At 44.9% G+C, this 23,625-nt stretch overlaps 1 protein-coding gene across 1 annotated transcript; it reads right to left on the bottom strand.

The window, feature by feature from the left end:
* Positions 1-1,476: 1,476 nt before the first annotated feature.
* Positions 1,477-23,347, bottom strand: ZBTB10 (zinc finger and BTB domain containing 10). The gene is made up of 5 exons (XM_040354490.1): positions 22,429-23,347; positions 16,342-17,239; positions 9,596-9,661; positions 6,718-6,899; positions 1,477-3,541 (listed from the first exon to the last, which is right to left on the bottom strand). The coding sequence occupies exons 1-5, from the start codon at positions 23,104-23,106 to the stop codon at positions 3,146-3,148; spliced, it is 2,220 nt and encodes a 739-aa protein (XP_040210424.1). The 5' UTR covers positions 23,107-23,347; the 3' UTR covers positions 1,477-3,145.
* Between the last annotated feature and the right edge of the window lie 278 nt (positions 23,348-23,625).

Consider the following 23,625-nt stretch of genomic DNA (forward strand, 5'->3'; position numbering starts at 1 on the left):
TGCAACACACATGTTGTATAGAAAATGTAAAAAAAATAAAATAAACACACAGTGTGAAGGAGCCCCTAAACTGTCTGATGGAAGAACCATCCCCAATAAAAAAAATAAAAAGCTTGGAAATCAGTTTCCAGCTTTTCATTTCTCTGCAATGTTTGCAGTGCAGTTTAAAACTGGTTGGTGAAGTTATCTGGCAGTTCTCTCAATTTGATAAAACAGGTAACACTATTCTCTAATTTATCTTGTATAGTACTGGGGATTGCTCTAAAGTCCACTTTCTTGGCCAAAAGATACATCAAGAGTCAAGCAGAAAAAAAAAAAAAATATATTGGTGAGGGCAAAAAAAATACAAGCTCATAATCTATGACTCCATTACTTCTCTAAACAGATAGTCGTTGCAATATTGCTCCCCCAAAAATATATATATATATTTATAAAATAAATAATAAAATTGTAAAGATAATTGCAGTTTGTACATATCTGAAAACTTCGACCTGACATGAAGGGACAATAATAAAGCATTTAGATAACAAGAAATTTGCTTGAGCACTCAGAAATGCCTGGCAGTCTACACACAACTCCAAAGAGCTATTACAACTGATTTCAACTTATAAAAGCAAGAAAATGATACAAAGCAAAAATATGACATACAGTACATAACATATAGGCTCGGACAGGCTCTGTGCCACTAATAATTGCTGCGGCTCTTTGCTACTAGCAGTTCAAGCGAGACGTCTTAATTCCGACCAATTCTCTCAAAAAATTCCTACATCTGTGAAAAGTGCCCGAAAACTCCCACAGGAAACCCTTATAAGCCATTAGACTTCAAATTCACAACTTTCACCTGAGTAGAGAAGAGAGGGCTTCCAAAAAGGTCTGTCTGCAGCTCATAAAAACAAACACCGTCAATGTAGAAACGTGGCTTTGTACTGAGAACTAGGTGGAAAAGTCACCAACTCACATCACTTTTGCTAGCCTATTACCACCCAACAGGTCTTGGTTCACACAGTTCCTTATATGTGGATCAATCTAAGAGCACTGGTCGGAAATACCGGCCTGGCTATTGTCTAGATAAGGCTTCCTGGAAATTATGTAAATTTACTGTATTTATTGGCTTATAACACTGACTTTTTTACCCTGAAAATAGAGGGTAAACTGTGCCTGCGTGTTATAAGCAGGGGGGTGTGGAAAGTTTTTTCTGAAACTTCCCTGTTAAAGTTAGAGTGCGTGTTATACGCCGATAAATACGGTATATACCAGTTTTCTGCTCACTGGCATTGAATTAGCTAGATAGGGAACGAAATTCATGCTGCCCCAGCTGAGGGAGGCATCTGTACACAAAAGGTGTTCAAAGCAATATGGGACAAGTCACACAGGATTGTAGCTAGGTCTACATACATTTGAATCCAATCATTGTGATGCTCTATTATTTTATCTGAATATTTTCAAGGTAATATAAATTAAATAAAAAAAATCATGAAAAATTTACGACCATTTTAATAGAATCAAAATGTGATATTTTTGACAAAACAGCATAAAAATAAAACTATAAATACAACTGAAAATACTAATTGCATCCACAAAAAGATCTATGCAAACATTGACGCATGTGTGGGCAGCAACAGGCTAGTCATATGTCATTGGATATTTCATTACTTCCAGTGAATCATCCTAGATCTTGCTGAGGATGGACTCTTGTCTTACCTGCCGTTTGGCCGAATTGTAATTAGATTTGCAAGCTAGTTTCTTGGCAAACTGCAAATGTTTGCTCATAATCACATATTATAGCAGTAAGCTCTATTGGTGTTCAGACTAGTCACATCCCCAGTGAAATTCATCTCTAATGTATGGTGGGCCACAGATTTGTGTCAATGACACCTGCATATACGTGATCAATGGGCAGTACTGGGGAAGCTTCAATCAGTCCACAGTGATTGGAAACTAGTACAGCGCGCGACACATGTGCAAGAAAGCAGCTATTCACCCAGCCAAGACAAGGTACTTTATCATCAGAGTAAAAAATAAAAAAAATAAAACTACACCGAGAAATAAATAAAATTGTGGGCAAATAGCCAAGTGCTAAAGTCAGGAAAACTTTGTGAAGGTTACATTGTATCCTCACTTTTAACACAAGGAGATCAAAAACGCAAGCCGGAGCATTATTTTCTGCCATATTATAAAAAACTGCATACAGCCAATGTCTGCGCAGTATGAGGACGAAAAGGAAAAAAAAGAAGAAAAGAAGCAGCAATTTATGATCATGTAACTGAACTAATAAAACAACTACAGTCCAGAGTGACTTGCAAATCACCCCTGATCAGTAATCCCTTTATATGATGCAAAAATGTAGACAGCCACCGCAGCTCATGACAAGACAAATACATGACTTGAGCGCTCAGCTTGACGCAATTTTCAGAGACAGAACAGTAGAAACATAGGTTGCCACAAAGAGCCGACAAATAGTAAAAATAACTTAACAGGATGTGAATACCATTACAGTGAATCATTCAATATCAAGATCTAACTTCTACAGGTGGGCAAAAAAGTGATCTAAAGCTAGCACTGCTTTAAATTCCACAAAGAACCTCCACCACAAATTCCCCCAAAGAAGCCGAGAACTTTTTAAATCAAATAAAGACCTGCAGCTGAGCTTAAAGCAGTGCAGCCGGATCCCTACAGTGAGGAAAAAAAGTTCTCAATATATTTAATAATGTGTCCCACTCTTCTAGTAGTGTAAGGAACATCACATTCATACCACGATTCATCATTGCTTTTCATCCTAACCAAAACTGATACACGTATTAACATTACATTAGTAGTATTTAGACTTTGATAGGACCAACATAGCTATATCCTATAAATAAAAAATACATTTCTTTGATAACTGATTGGAGATGTTAGGACTCTGTAAATTTCATCCAAAATTGCTGTATTCTGTACAGTCCTGTGCAAATTACTGGAAAAAATAAAATAAAAAAAAGATATTTTTTGCTATAAGGCTTTGACCCTACAGTTTTCACAGCAATAACTATTGTCCAGCACGGTACCATGTTTTACAAGCCTTCGGTTCAATGACGAATCATCAATCAAATTAAGCATCCTGTCCAGCTGCAGCACCCTTGAGTGGAAATGCCTATTGGCAGTCAAGTCAGTCGTCTATTGTCATACAAACATCTCCTGATCCGTCCCATCGAGGCTGGGGTTTCTGTCTTTCCCACTGTGAAGGATCATTCTGTTCTCCCCAACGTGAGCCGTCATTTTGCTCTGACCATTGAGTATGATCATTTGGATCTTCTCCTTCGTCCACCAGGTCATCATCTCCATCTACTGTCTCTATAGGGTCATTGTCATCGTATTCTTCATCTCTAGGGAAGTCATCCGTCACCTGCTCTACACCACCCTCTTGGAGTCCTGGTTGAGATTTATCCACACAGTCTACACAAACTCCATAGCGCCGAGATCCATGCCGAATTCCAACACTTGCTGCGAGCATGAAGATCTTTTTACATACCATGCACTTGTATTTCTTGTCTTTTTTATGCACCTAGACATGAAGTAAAATAAAGACAGGCATAAGAATTGCAGAATTGTACACTGTATTTTAAAAACCACAAACAGGTCTATTCCATAAACAGTGGAAAGAAAGCACGAAACAGATAATCAAGTATTATATACTGAATTAAGATTAGTAGCAGCCATCCAGCATCATCTAGTCTTTACTCCTCAGCCTTATGGCTCCTTTCAAACTTGAAAGCAGCCTATAAGTGCATTAGCACACCTATAGTATTAATGAGCATTTAGGATGTCTTGTACAGGCGTTCATGTTGCATCAGGCAACACTTCTCAAATGCCCCGTGTGTTTTTGTTTTTTTACCAGGCCAAAATGGAAAATTATCAAGATTGACGCTTTGCAACTGCACAGTAAATGCACTGGCATAGACGGGTTTCCGTGCAGTTGTGGTGTGTTTCAATAGAAGGGAAGGGAGGCAGGTGCAAAGCATCAATACTTGCTAAATGCAGCAGGCAGAGTTATTTTGCCTTGCTGCAACACTTATGCTGCAATGTGAACACCTCCATCCACTCACCACGGGGACAATTTTGAGTGGCATTGATTGCCATTGATAGGCATTCAGGAAGCGTTCAAAAGGGGACCCAAGAACCTATTTTTAATGCCCGTTTGAGAGAGCCCTTAATGTCATAGGACGCCAGCCCAGGATGGGAGATCCCTCCTGCAGACGTCATATTACTATGGTCGGGTAGGGAAGTGGTTAAATGAAAGAGGGTAGTAAGCACATTTACTTGTAAAAGTAGGTTGTGTGGCTGTACTTCTCCTGTGGATCACAGTTTGTTCTGCACTCCTGTGACCCATTTTCAGCAGACCAAAGCGCGCTGTCAGCTTACGTCAGAGCCAGACAAGGCTGGGGCAAGATCTCGACAATATGGTCGGAATCCGCCTCAGCGAGCCCACGAGAGCCTAAGCCAGCCGCTTCCGCCCGCTCTACAGCCAAGCGCTCCAGTAAGCGTGGGGTGGGGGCCCCAGAGCAGACAGCGGTGACCGTGTCCCCCCAGGTCTCTGCTCAGAGTAGAGTTTGATCGCTCGGTTCTCAGTCTTAGAGGCACTGGGTGAACCAATGCTGCATCCAGATAGGGAAGTACGATTCTTAAAAAAAAAAAAAAAAAAACCATACTTTTAATAAACATCCTTCCTTTTAGAAGCCAGAAGTGAATATTCTGCAAGGCTGCTGGCCCTCAATCCCAGCAGTTAGACAAGAGTTCCCGCTGAAGATCAGGAATCGGAAAGATAACCACATGTGCCAGTGTTATTGATAACTGCTGACCTGGTAATTTGTAACTCTTTTATGAAGTACAATTTATGGGCAAACATAACATCATAAATGTCCACTGGTTAGCTAGGAAAGGCTCTCTAAAGCTGTCCAAAGATGGATCAGAATTTCTGCTGAACCGGCTGAAATTTGATCCATGTATGGCTGTTCTCACTCAACAGAAGTCAATTTAACAAGCAACGTCTGTCAAGCGGATGTGTTGGAAAACTTTTGCCGATCAGTGGTTTGCAGTCAATTGGTTGCAGCAGTCGATCAGTGTTTTATGACAGTGGAGAAGATTCCTTTATCCATCTTCCCCGCCCCCCACATCAGCCTGCTGGCTGAATCAAAAAAACAACACACATTTATAACCAGCCTTATTTTCACACATTTACATTAGAGTCTTCAGCATAATGTGCGTTTTTCAGCGAATTACAGAATATGGCTAATTCTATGCAAGAAGAATTACATACCTTTACCAGACAGGCCATGAATCTACCCTGAATCTATTTATTTTTACACACTGGTTGACATTGTATTCTAGTCAAGTCATTAAGTGCCAAGACTTGGTGTAAAAGAAACAAAAAAGTAAACAACAAATGCAATGCTTCCAAGAAACAATTGAGAAGTTGGCAATATGATCTGACTAATATGTACTAGAGCTGCACGATTCTGGCTAAAATGAGAATCACAATTTTTTTTGCTTAGGAGATAGATCACGATTCTCTCGTGATTCTTATGGCGTAACATCATCTTTCACATTAAAATTAGGCTAACTTTATGGTTTCGTTTTTTTATTTTTTATTATTCATTTAAGTCCCCCCCCCCCCCAAAAAAAAAATTGCATTTGAAAGACCACTGGGCAAATAAAGTGCGACATAAAATATTGCAGCAATTGCCATTTTATTCCCTAGGGTCTCTGCTAAAAAATTATATATATATATATATATATATATATATATATATATATATATATATATATATATATATATATATATATATATATATATATATAATAAAAATAAAGATGTTTGGGGGTTCCACAATTTTCTAGCAAAAAAAAAAATATATATATTGATTTTAACTTAAAGGATCACTAAAGGAAATTTTTTTTTTGGCTGAAATGACTGTTTACAGGGTAGAGAGACATAATAGTTAACTGATTCCTTTTAAAAACGATTAAAAATAGATACAAATCAATCCTATAATGTGCCTCTTAGATGCAAAAACGAAACTGAAAGTAGTTTAGTCTTTGCATGTTATTTTATGCCTCTGTGCTGGACAGTGCCATAGAGAGTCATGGCTAGGAAAACTAAACTAAACTCTCCCATGACTTTTTTCATACGGAGCCAGACAACCAGCAAGTGTCCAGAACAGAGCAGTTTTACAGCAACATCAAAGCAAAAATGAGCAATGAGGACATGAAACCAGGACTGTAGTAAGGTAAAGGAAGCTATTTAGCTAAAAAAAAAAAAAAAAAAATTCCTTTAGTGACCCTTTAAGAAACAAGTGTCAGAAAAAGAATTAGACTTTTAAGTGGTTAAACTTCCTGCATTTACACACAGAAGTTTGTTACAAGGTTTCATGTTAAAAACTTGGGGATTTTTTCACACACACACGGAAGTTTATCCCTTTGATCTAAGAAGGAAGCATTTGTTACAATGTTTCCTGTTAAAAACTTGGCAGACTGCCCAGATATTTTCTTTTGACAGTTGATCAGTCTCTCCACTTATGAAATAATCGGCAAACTCTGCATTGGAGATCGTCAGGGGGGGTTGAATCGAGATCACAATTTTTTAACGATTAATTGTGCAGCTCTAATATGTACTCTTCAAATATTAAACTTATGCTCCAAAACAATACATTTTATATAGAGCCATGAGAAGTAAAAACTTACCAAGGAATGTCTCTTGACATGCTCTCTTCTAGTAAAGAGCTTTCCACAGATGTCACAGCTAAAAGATCTCACTCCTGTGTGAATGAGCAAGTGTCTTTTAAGTGTTCTTCTGTATTTTGCGACATAGTTGCAGTGAGGACATTTTAATTTATTCATGTTCATTAGCCCAGAGGATCCATCTCCTAAAAAATAATAAAAAAAAATATGTATATATAAATATTGCAGACAATAATGAACGGCTTACAAGTGGAATGTGTAGATTCAGAACCAAGTTCACTGCAATGGAAGGAACATTCCCATACTCCTAAAAGCTATTTTTATACAAGACTAATTCATAGAAGAGAAACTAAAAACTGGGATCTAAAGTAGAATTTAATGTTTAGTTTTATAAAGTCAACTTTTTTTTTCTAAAAAATAACAAACATGTTATACTCAGGGCCGCTGATAGGCCAGTACCCCCACAGAGAACAAATTAATGTAGGGAAAAAAAAAAAAAAAAAACCTCCACAGCCCTGACCGGACATCGTTATCCAGGAGGACCCTATCCATCCCCCCCCCCCCCCATCATTGCTTTTTACGTTTTTACTGTAATAGACCACTACCTTCCGTGTTCCGTTCGTGTACTGTAGGTTGCAGCTGGAAGGGACTATTTTTTCTATTTCGGGCGCGGAAGAATATCTCATCTCTTCTCTTCTCTTCCGCGCCCGCTCCTAATGCTGGATCAAGTCCCGTCCAGCGTGTTCTTCCCTGGCGCCGCCCACGCAACCCTCTGCACTGCAACTACTTGGCGAAAGTGGGAGGGACTGTTTCTTCTATTTTGGGCGCAGAAGAATGTCCCAGCCAGCGCGTACTCTACTATGCCTTCCCTTGCGCCGCGGATTGATTTCTCTCCCTCCACGTGAGAGAAGGAGAAGAAGAAGCAGCTGGCATCTGTCAGGAATAGTTCGTGGACAGTGCAGGCAGCAGCAGGATCAGGGAGGAAGTGACTCCCGGCTAACAGGTGTGTGTGCTTGCTTGCTTTGGGGAGGGGGGAGGAGAAATCAAGATCTACTGCATCAACCAGCATCTATACATTATGGCATTGGTGGCATAAGTGGCACTATCTGCAGGTAGCACATGCGTTACTGCCCGTAACGCATGTGCTCCCTGCACAATATGACATTGGCGGCATGGCATGGGTGGCACTGTCTTCAGCACAATATTGTATTGGAGGCATGGGTGGCACTGTCTGCAAGTAGCACATGCGTTACTGCCCATAACACATGTGCTGCCTGCAGCGACAGTGCCACTCATGCCGCCAATGCCATATTGTGCTGCAGACAGTGCCACCCATGCCGCCAATGCCATATTGTGCTGCAGAGACAGTGCCACCCATGCTGCCAGTGCCGTAATGTGCTGCAGAGACAGTGCCACCCATGCGCCAATGCCATTATGTGCTGTACACAGTGCCACCCATGCCCCCAATGCCATATTGTGCTGCAGACAGTGCCACCCATGCCGCCAATGGCATAATGCCATTGACAGCATAGGTGGCACTGTCTCTGCAGGCAACACATGCATTTTGGCATTAGTGTCATGGCTGGCACTGTCTGCAGCACATTATGGCATTGGCGGCATGGATGAGAAAAATAATTATCACTTGTAAGCAAACCTGCACCTTGTTTCAAGGCGGGGTCTGGGGAGGGGTCAGGGGTGGGGCCAGGGGTGGGGCTGGAGGAGGGGCGGGGCCAGGGGTGGAGCTGTAGGGGGCCCCGTCAGGTAGGCTGTACGGGGCCCCATGATTTCTATCAGCGGCCCTGGTTATACTTACCTGCTCTGTGCAGTGTTTATCATCCTCTTCTCGGGTCCCTGGTCCTGCTCTTGGGGCCCCTCCCTCCTGCCAAGTTCCCCCAGAGCAAGCAGCTTGCAATACTATAAGTCCGTGTAAGTCCATGGCTCGACCTTGCCCCCTCATTCTCCTCATTGGCTCACTGGCTGTGATTTGACAGCAGTGAGAGCCAAATGACTCCCACTGCTGTCTTAGCTTTCTGTGGACTCCCCCTCCTCATTGGCTGAGGCGGTCTTGCACATTGCTGGAGGAAGATCATGCTCATGTAAGTATTAGGGGGGGGGGGGGGGGACTGCTAGAATACATGAAGGTAAAAAACCTTCAGCCTTTACAAACACTTTAAGGCTCCATGCACACAGAAGCTAAAAAAAAAAAGCCATAAATAAAAAAATTAAAACCGCCAGTAGCTTTGCAGGGAGCCTTTCAACATTTTAGCGTTTTTCAGTGTAGTCTTTTTTTTTTTTATCCATTGAAAAAAAAAAAAGACAAAGGAAAGGCTGGCGTTTGAGCATTTTTTAGTGCTTTTTCCCCACCGAAAAACGGCACTTTGAACGCAAATTGCGGACGTTCAGAAAAAAGCCAATAAACTCCAAAGCTCATTAACACTAAAAAACGCCCAGAAAATAGGCCAACAGAGTTCAGTTTATGGTCTTTTTAAAAAACGCCAATAAACTGCAGTTTATCAGCTTCTGTGTGCATGGAGCCTTAAGTGTAATGCTATGTACACATGATCAGTTCGTCTGATGAAAACAGACCAATTTCATTGGACGAACAGATCGTGTGTGGGCCCCATCAGTCCCCCCCCCCCCCCATCGGTGGGGAAAAAAATAGAACCCGTTTTAATTTTTTTGTACGGTTAAAAAACCGATAGAAAAAAAAAAAACGATCGTCTGTGGGGAAATCCATCGGTCAAGAATCCTGCATGCTCAGAATCAAGTCGACCCCCGGAAAAAGTACATGCCAAATGTAAGGGGATGAGGAGTCCTTAAAGCAGAACTTGGTGCATGGATTTATGATTCTTACAGCAGAAATAAGACAAAATGAGCTTACCATTCTCCCAAGCTTCTCTCGGCCAGGGTTCTGGGAACATGCCAAATTTGAACTCTTTTGAGGTGCCTGAAAATACACAATACATATATAATTTAAAAAATAATAATTATGCAATTAAAACTTCAACAGCTATTTAGTGTGTGCATTTAAGGCAAGGCAGGCAGTCACCAACAGCATCACACTAAAGTAATAAAAGAAAACGCATACCGACTTCAGAAGACAGGCGAGTGAACTCTCCAGTCTGCTTCTGTATAAGCACATGGAGGAGGTTTGCAGGAACAAGGGAGCCTCAGAGTACATGTATGGGAATGATTTCACCCGTCAAATGATTTGTATGTGTACTTATCCATTACCGACACTTAGGAGACATGCACAGACTTCTGCAGGTGCCAAGGGAGCCCTAGAGTAAAAATTCCCAACTTTACATGCCCAACCATAGAAAGAAAATAGCTGTACAGTGTATACCAATGTACTCTTATAAACCCTAATGCTCTTTTGCATGGCCGTTTACCCATGAATGCGCGCATTGGCCTATTTTCTGAGCACATAAATTTCACATTCAAGGGAAGTACATCCTACACGCATGTGCAAAGTACAGGAAAACGCTGGGAATTTTACGCTATAGCTCCCTTGCTACTTCAAACCTCTTTGTGCATGTACCCTACATCTCAGGACTGGATAAAACAAATATAACATTCTGTGGTAGCTAAAATAGCTGCTGTATGTCCATTTCAACTGTGTATTCAGCAGCTTTCCTGGAGTATGTGTACCAATTGTCCAGTATGGCAACCATCTGCAGTTATAAATAAAGTGCCATGATGGATCTCACTATGGATATGTGAGAATGGCCTTTTAGATCAGCAAGAATGAGAACAAAAGTACCAGTGAGGTCTTCATGGAACCTCCAGATAGACATGCCCAGGCCTATGACAAGAACTTAGGAGCATAAATGAATAGAGATGTACTACAATTGCAAAACGCTTGTTGGCAATTGTGGAGTTATTTACCATACAATGATTTCCAATTTACAGAAACACCCCTTTTCCAATTGACACTTTTATAAACAACCTATTTTTAAGCACCTCCCATTTTAAATATTGTCCCTATTCCAACCAACACATGCCGCCACAGAAAATAATGTGTACGTTTCCATAGCCCTGGGATCAAAAGAGCAGAAATAAGATGGCTTTCTTAAATTTTAGAAAACTATATATTTCAATCCTTTGCAAAAAAAAAAAACTCACGGGACTTGTAGTTTTGCAACAGCTGGAGGGCTGCCCATTTAAGACCCCTGAGCTAACCTCTAGCTTCAGGAAGCACTTGGATTGACTTCTCTACCTTCTAACACCTTCAGTTTTTTGCATACCATCTTCACTGTATCAGAGTAACCGAGTCAACCACCTTGACAGGACACCCTCTTCCCTCTCCCACCCCTCTGTTCACCTGTGTTCTAGAATTTCCCATTTATGCATGGTGACAGAGGCAGTAGATTCACATCCCTATCTCTTACTGTGATCATATGACACTTGTATAGGCCTAATTATTTGTAATGTGCATCTTGCACTGCATTAGCAATTGTTTTTTTTGCTGTAAAAAGGCAGGAAATGACGACTCACACCTACACTACCCTTTTCCTTCTTGAGTGTACAAGTTACTTTTTTAAAAAATATTTTCAGGTGTATGGGCCAGCTGTTTTACAGCAGCCATGAAAACGACACTGATCAAATGGCCTGCATGGTACAAGGCCAAAAAGGAAAAAAAGTGGACACTTCACAGTGGTTCTAAATGCTGAAGTTTTTTTTTACTTATTGCACAAAAAGGTAAAAAATAAATAAAAATACATTTAAAAACCTGAGTGCAGCCCCCCCACCCCCTGTACTTACCAGAGCCCAACCTCGATCCAGCAACAAGCATGAAAGCAGCATTTCTCATAGGCTCAGAGACAACAGTGCATGTGTTCCCCCATAGAAAGTGTCTTTCTGCTATAGCGAGCACTCAGCGGGGGGGGGGGGGGGGGGGGCCAGGAGCCAAGAGAAGGAGGATCGGGGCAGCTCCATGCAAAACTTTTGCACAGAGTAGGCAAGTAGAATATGTTTGTTATTAAAAGAGAAAAAAATTAAAGTTTACAATAACTTTAAAAAAATAGTATGTCTCCTGACAAAGATTTACTTTGTCAGGAAATTGCATAAGAACCAGTTTATACAGGGCAGCATCAACAGAAGCCAATTCTTACAAGAAATAGAAGTGTATTGACAAAATATTCACACCCCCATCTGAAGCATTTGTATGTACATTGCCTTTGTCTGGGCAAACATCTCAAATTACAGTCATAATAGAGGGTGTGACCCAACGACACAATCAACCCGACATATAATTGAGCCCCCAGGTGTGTTTCTTTACACTGCCTAATTACATCAACCAATTGTAAGGAAAACAACTCCATACTCAATGGAAAGGCAGCATTTACTAGAGATCTCAAACCATTATAAATTGATAAACGCTGGATTAACCATCTATAGACAGCAATAGTCAATTGTTTATTGTATGGGGAAGAAGTGGTATAGCTCTGTTCTATGCCAGCAATGCTTCTGTCAAAAACAACTTGTAAAGTGCTCCAATTTAATTATTACCAAGAGTGGGAACAAGCTTTTCAGAAATAATATAAAAAACAAGAATTTGGTGGCAAGTCCACCAAATTCTACAGCATTGGGAGGGGTGAGTCCGGGCATACACTGTGAGAGAGCCGATTGGAGGAAATGCACACACATAGGCAGAGGAACGAAGAAACATGCAGAGCTGTACAGTGAATAGACCAGCTCTCTGCTAATCTCCAAGTTCCTTCCCCAACACAAATTTCCAGCTGCTTTTATCTCCTGTGTCAGAGAACTTGTCAGACATTATCATGCTGATAACAGAGGAACGAAGCAGCAGACAGACACATTACTTAGGGCTTTTGAGAGAGATAAGTAAAAAACTACTGCTTGGAATCTAGGAGCCAGCTAAAAAAGTTAGGAGCCAGAAAAAACGCACCCCGTCCTGATGAGCTTGCGCGCAGAAGCGAACACATACGTGAGCAGCGCCCGCATATGTAAACTGTGTTCAAACCACACATGCGAGGTATCGCCGCGATTGGTAGAGCGAGAGCAATAATTCTAGCCCTAGACCTCCTCTGTAACTCAAAACATGCAACCTGTAGATTTTTTTAAACGTCGCCTATGGAGATTTTAAAGGGTAAAAGTTTGTCGGCATTCCACGAGCGGACGCAATTTTGAAGCGTGACATGTTGGGTATGAATTTACTTGGCGTAACATTATGTTTCATAATATAAAATAAATTGGGCTAACTTTACTGTTGTCTTATTTTTTTATTAAAAAAAAAGTGTAATTTTCCCCCCAAAAAAGTGCGCTTGTAAGACCGCTGCGCAAATACAGCGTGACAAAAAGTATTGCAACGATCGCCATTTTATTCTCTAGGGTGTTAGGATAAAAAATATATATAATGTTTGGGGTTCTAATTAGAGGGAAGAAGATGGCAGTGAAAATAGTGAAAAATGGCATTAGAATTGCTGTTTAACTTGTAATGCTTAACTTGTAATACCAACGGCCACCACCAGATGGCGCCAGCTCACACAGCCACCACCAGATGGCGCCACCAGGACACTATTTCTAGTCGCCATGGACTTCTTTAGCACTGCTGAAGAGGTTTTACCTCCCATGGGTCACAATAAAAACAGCTAAAGTTTACTATATGCTTTAGTAACTGATCAGATGTTAGAACTATCCAATGTTGAATATAGCAGGTTTACCAGGAGAAATGAATGTGCAATGCTGTTATCATCCATCTGTCATGCACAAGTTTATTTCTGGTACAGGGCAGTGCAATGCTTCACCCTTTGTTCTAGGGCAATTGTCTTCACTACAGTTAAGATGCATGCAAGGTTTGCCAGGTCCTTTGTGTATCATTAATGTCAAATGCCCAATGTTTGCCATATAGCACACAAGCCAAATCTAAGCACTGTTATAAAGTGATTTAAAAAAAAAAAAAAAGTTTTATCTTTTTTTGTAAATAACAAACATGTTAGTCCCCTTTCACACTTATATGACTTGTACCACAATTTTGGATGGTAAAATCGTATGACAAGTCATTCTCCATGATTTTCAATGACTACTATTCATACTGGCACGACTTTAAGTCTTGCCGACTTCAAAGTAGTTCCTGCACTACTTTCTTTCTGAAGTCGAATTCCGTATTAACAGATGCGACTTGTACACGACTTGTACATGAAGGGGAACTCCAGGCCAATTTAAAAATAAATAAAATAAAACATGGCATGGGTTCCCCCTTCATGAGCATACCGGGCCCCTTGGTCTGGTATGGATTCTAAGGGGAACCCACACGCCAAAAAAACGGCGTGGGGTTCCCCCCCCAAAATCCATACCAGACCCTTATCTGAGCACCAGCCCGGCCAGTCAGGAAAGGGGGTGGGGACAAACGGGCATAGCATATCTATGTTGACAGTACTTGAGATGAGCACTGACCTCACAAATTTCAGTGCATTACATCCAAAGTGAACCATAATGCCTCGTACACACGGTCAGACTTTTGACAATGCAAAAGTTCGCCATGAGTCCGTCGGAAAGATAGAAAACCGGTTCTAAGGTCAGTTGGACTTCCGACCAAAAAAGTCAGATGGAGGCTACACACAGCCGGACTTTGAGAACAAAAAGCCTGTCTGACTTTTTTCTCAGAAAGTCCGACCGTGTGTACGAGGCATAAAAGTAACTTAAGTGTATAGAAACATGAACACTGCTGACCAGCAATTGATGGAACAATTTGTTTGAAATAGGGTTGTCCCTGATACCACTTTTTTAGGACCGAGTACAAGTACCGATACTTCCCCCCCCCCCCCCCATGTACTCGCCGATACCGATACTTTTTTTTTAAATGCAGCCATGTGTCCCCTAGATGCAGCCATGTGTCCCCTAAGAGAAAGCCAAGTCCCCCCCGCCGACATCTAGTTGATCAGCGCTGGGGGAACATAACAGCTTTCATTTGAATAGCTGTGTGTTCCCCGCCGCGCCTCGTCATGTATAGACACTCCCCCTTGCCCGGGCACTTTGATAGACAGATCACCCGTCCAAACCTTGGGACGGGAGATCTGTCTATCAAAGTTTCTGGGCAAGGGGGAGTGTCTATACATAAAACGCAGCAGGGAACACACAGCTATTCAAATGAAAGCTGTTGTGTCCCCCAAGAGTAAATTAACTAGATGTCGGCAGCGGCGGGGGGGGGGGGGGGGGGGGTAACTTGACTTTGTCTTATGGGACTAGGCAGCAGCAGCTCTCCTCCCATACGAGGACTGCTCTGCTCCGTTCTCCGCCCCCTCTATGGAAAAAATATTTTTTTATGGGGTTAGGTATCGGGAGCATTTGCGCGAGTACAAGTACTCGCGCAAATGCTCAGTGTCGGTCCCGATACTAGTATCGATATCGGGACAACCCTAGTTTGAAGTAAAATCCTTTGTGTAGACATTTCTATATATGAAAAGATTTACACAAAATGAGTACAATGTAGGGTTGCACTGATACCAAGATTTTAAGACAGAGTACAAGTACCGATACTGTCTTTCTCCCCCCCCCTCCCCCAGTACTTGCTGATACAGATTACCGATACTTTTTTTTTATTCTTATGTCATGTAATAGTGGCACTAATATGTAGCATTGATGGGCACCAATAAGTGGCACTTATTTTTTTCAGTGTTTTGTTTACAAATTTAACTTAAAAAAAAAAAATATTAAAATTACAATTCTTTATTTTTTTTATCAGCCCTGTTGGTGAGATATTAGGGGTCTAAACCTCTGACATCTCCCCTTTGAGGCAGGGAAAGGGACTGAGGACACAGATTCCCCAGTCCCTTTCTCTGCAGCCTCAGCTGCACTGAAGATGAATGGACAGGAGACAGAAGCACCTGTTCATTCATAAACTGAAACATCATAAACACAGACTACAATGCTCAGTTATAAATGGACAGTAATCACTGACTGTTCATTCAGAAAAGGAAGGAGCCAGTAAATTACATATTTACCGGCTCCATCCTGACAGGTGGGACCAGAGCAGACCCGGGGAGCAGCACGACGACACAGGGGGGAGACTGGAGGAGCTATAAAAAGGGAGATACGAGTGCCCTTTTTATTGCCACATCTGTCAGTCTCCCGCTGATCACAGAGCTGCAGGATATTGGTGTCAAATAGACATTTGATATTAACCCTTTCGCTGGAGGATTTCCTTGGACATTGTATTTTTGCATCCCATACATCCTTTAGCGCAATTCTGTGTTTTTTGTCTATATTCTGGAGACTGGAGGAGCACAGAGTGAGACCAGAGCAGACCTGGGGAGCCGCAGGAGGACAGTCGGGATGATCAGTGGGGGAAGTTACAAGCAGCATCTCCCTGTATACCCATTAACAAAGCAGCTGAAAGCTGCGGGAGGGAGAGAAGAAGCGCTTTATTAAAAAGGTATACAGGGAGATCGATGCTTGCAACTGCCCCCACCGCTGCATCGATCATCTGTTAGGCCCCCTACGCTGAGGACACAGGAATTGGGTCAAGTATCGGAGTATTTGCACAAGTACTCGTGCAAATGCTTGGCATCGGTGCAACCCTAGTACAATGCATTATGTTTTCAAATGATAATCATTTACATGGGAAAATGTTACATTAAGACACCTCAGATGATCACCACCTACCTGCTGCATCCTGGAAGCACTGTACATCCTCGTCTACATAAGGAACCGGCTGCTGCAGCATTGTGTTACCATCTACTTGGAGTTCATTGTTTGGAGGGATGTTATACACAAATCTTTTGGTGGTTTGGTTTTTTCTCCTGGCCTTGTTGTTGTTGGGCTCTTGCAAACCAACTGAATTTGAAGCCATATCATTCCACACAAATACCTTTCCCTGAGCTGGGGGCTCAATTTCTGTCACTTCTGGAGAACTGTCCTGAATCCACGTGGAGTCATTGGCTTGAAAGTTATCAGTTGCAGGATCTTCTAAACTAAATCCATCTGTTTCAAGTTTTATGTTACTTGCCAGATTTGTAAGATTACGGGTAGCCCAAAAACTGGCCACTTTCTGATCCCGGGAAGCAACCCCATCTTTGTTCTTCCTTTTGTTATAGTTTACAACAACGGACTCTGGAGCTTCAGATTTTATACTTATATTCAAGGCATCTTTGATGAAATTACGACACGACTGAACAACTTCAGTCATCTGGAGATAGCTGGCCACAGTCATCACTTCTATGGCATTTTGGCTGGTGAGTACAAGATTACCAGAGTACATAAAGTCTAAAATGACTGAAAAACCATGCACAGCAACAACATCCAAGTAAGTAACAGTGGTTTGGTCACGGCTTTCTTTGTTTGTAAAACAGTACATGGTTTTAAAAAAACGGCTGCCTGCAACCAGGATATTCTTGTGGGCTCTGAAGACTTTACCATTTACTACAATATTGACATCACAAAGAATGCCTTTTTTCCTCTGGTCATTGAGTTCTTGTAAAAGTTGGTAACAGTAGGAATTTTCATTTGGCTTTATACTATAGTCGCTGTAGGTCTCTGGCACTTCCTGCTTTATTTCTGACTCCTATGAATACAAAAGAAAAAAAATATATATAAGTAAAACAAGGAAACAAGTCAATATTGATGGGAAAAGAGGCAATATCAGCAACAGATTTTATCACAAGTTAGGCCTCTTGCTCATGGGCACCTGAGCCTCCTTCCCCCAGAAAGCCCAGGTGCTGCGTACTGCCGCCTAGACATAAATGGCTGTACCCAGGTATATGCAGTGCTCACATAAACACACACATAGTATAAAAGGTGAATGCAAAGAAAATAACTTTATATTTTTTGCATACGACTGCACACTATAAAAGTGTTTATTTGAGCACCAGTACAGAGTCTATGGGTAGCTTAGCTATATGCAGCACCTAGGCTTTCCAGGCAGAAAAATACATTACACAGGATCAGTCTCCCCTGTACAAGAAGCCTACAGGCATATTTACATTACAATCTAAAATGGCCTCTGTCAACCAGGGTTTCAGAGGATAGAGCAATTTCATCCTCCCACATGAGTAACCCCTGACAGCATTGATTTTTTTTACTGTCTTATAGGGAGGATTCTTCCCAATGACCACAAATTTTAGGTGAAGTCCCGCTTTAAAGCGGGGGTTCACCCTTAGAGGGCACTTTTCCCCCTTAGATTCCTGCTCGTTATTACTAGGGGAATCGGCTATTTATTTTAAAATATGTGCAGTACTTACCCGTTTACGAGACGCATCCTCTCCGTCGCTTCCGGGTATGGGCTTCGGGAATGGGCGTTCCTTCTTGATTGACAGGTTTCCGAGAGGCTTCCGACGGTCGCATCCATCGCGTCACGATTTTCCGAAAGAAGCCGAACGTCGGTGCGCAGGCGCAGTATAGAGCCGCACCGACGTTCGGCTTCTTTCGGCTACGAGTGACGCGATGGATGCGACCGTCGGAAGCCTCTCGGAAGAATGTCAATCAAGAAGGAACGCCCGCTCCCGAAGACCCATACCCGGAAGCGACGGAAGAAGATGCAGCTCGAAAACGGGTAAGTACTGCTCATATTTTAATACAAATAGCCGATTCCCCTAGACCGAACGAGCAGGAAGCTAAGGGGAGATTTTTTTTTTTTTTTTTAAATGGGTGAACTCCCGCTTTAAGGCCAGGTTCTCATGTGTGTCAGGAATACATACACAATGAGCACGTTGTCAACCCGCAAGCAAAATGTGCTGCTCTTTAGAAGGTGCATAAGGGTGCTATTAATGGCATCCCTACATATTGGCAAATGTGGCATGTTTTTGCATGTGTGAAACACTGAGGTGCCACAGAATCATTGGGTTCCATGCTTTCCCAGTATTTCATGTGAATACAGCAGACCATTCAAATGAATGTGCTGTACTTGCAACCCACAAATGTGAATCTACTCTTATAGTATACGATGTTTGACTGCTTAGTGGTTATGTGTTTGAGGTCTACAATTTAAAGCACGTTCACATCAGGCAAGTTGAGGTGCATTGAATAATGCAGGCTCAATGCTAGGGCACATAGAAATCAATTGTTCTCCATGCGCTTATGTTCACACAGAATACATGTGGCTTGCAGAGAAGCCCAGCATGTGCATTTTATAGTGTGTGGCACCACATGTATATGCAACACAGTGCAACAACCTGCAGTGCATTAAAGAAAACGTATTGAAAGAAAATAGTAAACAGTGAAAAGTGGTGTCACAATACGTCACACTGCCCCTGCACATCACACACCAGTGTGCGCATTATAGGAGCACAACACATGCGGGCTGGTGTAATGCACTCTTAATGCTCTCTCTAATGGAGCGCACATTTACATCTGGCCTGTTGTGCTGCTTTAATACAAGCTTGCGTTGTATGAAGGCATCTCATTCACTTGAACATTCTGCCTATGCAACACCTTTTTTTGACACAGAACACCATAAAGCACTTTAGTATGCTATGTGCTGCTCTGCATTGGAGGTGCATTCCTTCAGTGTTATTCAAACTGAATGGTACCGCAACGCATACGTGGTGCAACACAATTGTGACAACACAATGACCCCTGAGGTCACATTATCACAGAGGGTCTCATGAACATGCGTCTGTGTTACATGCATTGGGCAAACCATTCATGTCAATGGGCTACCCTATACATGCCAAAGAAGCTTATGTACCATTCTCAATGTACATTTGCTTGCCACCTTTGAGATATCATTACCAATGAACAGCACAGCAAAGTGATGTGTGTTTTGTGTGTTCATGGAACAGTCAGGTGTGATTGCAGCCTTATAGAATTGCTAACTTTCCTTGTCTGTGGCAAACAGGTGTCCTGATCCTAAATAAAAAGCTAGAAAATAATCCAATGATGGCTCGATGAATAACATAGCTCTACATCTACACCTCTGCCCAGAGGGCTTTCAAACACATTTTTTTGAAAAGAAATGCACTTTAATGAATGAAAAAAAAAATTTTTTGTTTTTGTTAATGTGAAATATGTTACGCCGCGAGAATCGTGATCCATCTTATAAGCAAAAAAAGTTTTGATTTTCATTTTAGCCAGAATCGTGCAGCTCTGCTGGGGACTCCCCTCCATGTATCAGTATTGTGCCCTTCCCCCTCAGATCTCCATAACCTGACACACTGGATGGGACTCAGGGGTGGACTGTCCCTTTAATCCCACCATTCCTACACAGAATCTTCTCTATATGAAGCAACCGGCACCGTGCCCTCTGCTGTCAGTGTACCGGGATCGTTATGTCACTACAGACTCCTATCGCACTCATGTCAATGCCGGCTCCTCTCCCGGCCCCCCTCCACCCCCAATACGGGAAGAGCGCCGAGCGGTCACATGTCAGCGGTGATCGCTGGTAAACATTCCGCCTCCAGCCGGCGCTGTCACAGGGCACACTACGGGGACCCATTGGGGAGCAGCCACGTAGCGACACGTCCGTCTGCCGGGCCAGGCAGCGCCCACCTGGGGAAAGTAGGGGAGGGGTGATGGGGGAGGCACAGGAAGGAGAGATGGGGGACGAGGAGCAAACTTCCGGCCTGCTTATTACACCAGCTCAGCCCCCTCTTACAGAATGTAGGTCACCCCTTCCTCTCCAACACACCACCCCCTTCCTGGTGTCACTAATCAGCTTACACCGAGGGTGGGGTGCACCGCGCCGCCGACACATCCAAGGACAGGCAGACCTCCTCCTCCCAGCTGTGCAACTAAAAAGGGTCATGTCACTACCCCCCCCCCCCCCAATAAGACGTGTATTGGCCCCTTCATGTGATGACCCCCATAATAAGTCATGTGACCATCCCCCCTGGATCCCTGCAGAGAGTCATGTGACCAGCTACCCATAATCCCCCCCAAAAGTGTCATTTGACCAGCCCCCAGTATATAACCTCCCCAGACCCTTGTAATATGATATGTGACCAGCCCCCAATATCACCCCCCCCCCCTATCGCCCCCATGTAACCTGTCCACAAGATCATTCCCCTCCTTATTAGGACACGTGACCAGCCCCCCCAATTAACCCCCCCCCCAAAAATGACCAGCCACAAAGATTACACCCCCAATAAAACACATCCATCCCCAACAGGACAATCCCCCCCAATATACCCCCCCTAAACGTGACCAGCCACAAAGATCACTCCCCCCAATAGTAAGTGACCAGCCCCCTTAGGAAGGAACCAACCACCTGATATCACTCCCTCCAATAGGACGTGACCAGGCCCCCCCCCCCAATAGGACACGACCAACCAACCCCCCCCGATAGAAAGGACCAGCCCCCGATATCACCCCCCCCCCGATAGAAAGGACCAGCCCCCGATATCACCCCCCCCCGATAGAAAGGACCAGCCCCCGATATCACCCCCCCCCCCGATAGAAAGGACCAGCCCCCGATATCACCCCCCCCCGATAGAAAGGACCAGCCCCCGATAGAAAGGACCAGCCCCCGATATCACCCCCCCCCCGATAGAAAGGACCAGCCCCCGATATCACCCCCCCCCCGATAGAAAGGACCAGCCCCCGATATCACCCCCCCCCCGATAGAAAGGACCAGCCCCCGATATCACCCCCCCCCCCGATAGAAAGGACCAGCCCCCGATATCACCTCCCCCCCAATAGAAAGGACCAGCCCCCGATATCACCTCCCCCCCAATAGAAAGGACCAGCCCCCGATATCACCTCCCCCCCAATAGAAAGGACCAGCCCCCGATAGCACCCCCCCCAATAGAAAGGACCAGCCCCCGATAGCACCCCCCCCAATAGAAAGGACCAGCCCCCGATAGCACCCCCCCCAATAGAAAGGACCAGCCCCCGATATCACACCCCCCAATATCACCCCCCAATAGAAAGGACCAGCCCCCCCGATATCACCCCCCAAAAAGGACGTGACCAGCCTCCAATTTCACCCCCTCAGTAATACATATGGCCACCCCCATATCCCTCACAATAAGACACGTTGGCCCCCATAATAAAACATGTGACAAGCTGTGACCTCTGTCTTCAATAATTGATATAACCAGCCCTATCCCCCCCCCCCCCCACAAGAGGACATGTGACCATCTCTACCACCTCCTTCAATATGTCATGTGATCAGCCTCCCCCATAATGATATGACCCCGGGGTGGTGGGGCAGATTGCACCCCCATTACCTGGCACCTTAAATAAATGCCCCCCAATATTACACACGAGGTTGGGGCAGATATCAGTGTAAAATGACTTTACAATAGATGAGGGGGTTCCCTCCCCCCAATGGGAGCCTCCAGCACACTGACCTCTCCCCGGTAGGTAGGTGCCTCCAGCACACCACTGACCTCTCCCCGGTAGGTAGGTGCCTCCAGCACACTGACCTCTCCCCGGTAGGTAGGTGCCTCCAGCACACTGACCTCTCCCCGGTAGGTAGGTGCCTCCAGCACACCACTGACCTCTCCCCGGTAGGTAGGTGCCTCCAGCACACTGACCTCTCCCCGGTAGGTAGGTGCCTCCAGCACACTGACCTCTCCCCGGTAGGTGCCTCCAGCACACTGACCTCTCCCCGGTAGGTGCCTCCAGCACACTGACCTCTCCCCGGTAGGTAGGTGCCTCCAGCACACTGACCTCTCCCCGGTAGGTAGGTGCCTCCAGCACACTGACCTCTCCCCGGTAGGTAGGTGCCTCCAGTAGCTGGAGGTCAGCGGTGTGTACCTGGTCAGTTCTCCCCCAAGGTCAGAGCCCCCTCCCCCCCCCCGGTTGTGGTCTCACCTGTACGGCGGGGTCGTTGAGCCTGTGTTCGGTGGTCTGTCCGTGTCGGACCAGTAGGGCCCTCTTGTAGCTCCGGGTGCCCTTGGTGAGCTCGTCGTGCCCGGCCTGTTCGTTGGAGTGGCACCAGGTACAGGACATGAGGCCGTTCTCCTGGGAGAAGCGCAGCCAGGGGAACTCGTGGAGCCATGATCCCTGGAAGGAGCAGTGCAGGCTGGGGAGAAGGGACTGGGGCCGGGTGGAGGGAAGGAGGCCGAAGCGGCGGGGCCCATCTCCTCCTCCTCCCGGGATCAGGGTGCAGTCCTCGTCCCCCTCCACCGCCTTCCCGCCATCCTCGTCTTCCTCCTCCTCGTCATCTTCATCCTCCTCACTGCTATCCCCGCTCACCGAGGGCCCGGTCACTCCTCCGACCGGGACCGCCGCAGCCGCCTTCGTCGCCCCGGGGTAGGCCTCTCCGTCCTCCTCGTCATCCTCCAGCAGGCCCTCCGGCTCCAGCTCCACTTCCACCTCCTCTTCGCCAACACCGCCTCCTCCTCCTCCATTCAGCTGCCGGCCCAGAGCCCAGGCCGAGGCCTCCTCCTCCGAGCTGACGCCATTATTGTTGTTATTGTTCCCGGCAGCAACGGCGGCGCTCAGACCGCCTCCCCGGAAGGCCAATGTCCTGCGGTTCATCTCCGCCATGTCACCACAAGCCTCGCTCCGTCCACACAGGGGGCCCGCCCGGTGATATGTGAGGTGACCGGGAGTCCCCCCCGCCGTCCGCCGCGCACAGCCTTCTGGGAGCCGCTATACCTCTCACACGGCGCGTCCTGTCCGCCCGGGCTCCCCGCATACAATGGCGCCCACAAAACGCCGTCGCCGCTCTCTGCACGGCCGAGGTCGAATGGCAAATGAACAACGGACTGAGCCCACAATGCACTGGGGCGCTGTCCGGAGAGGGGGAGTCAGGGGGGCGGGTGAGGTGGGGGTGGGGGAGCAGCTGAGGGAGGGGGGCGGGGGGGCCTCCTCTATATACACAGTGCGCGCACACACCTCACCCCACTCACAGCGCCGTGCACCCGGACTCAGTGCCCCGAGCTACGCACGCACACTGCACCCTCATAGAGAGACCCGAGCAACACACATATACTGCACCCTCATAGAGAGCCCAGAGCAACACACGCACCCTGAATGAGACACGAGCAACACACACTGCACCCT

This window comes from Rana temporaria, chromosome 5 (genome assembly GCF_905171775.1).
Source record: "Rana temporaria chromosome 5, aRanTem1.1, whole genome shotgun sequence".
Lineage (NCBI taxonomy): Eukaryota > Metazoa > Chordata > Amphibia > Anura > Ranidae > Rana > Rana temporaria.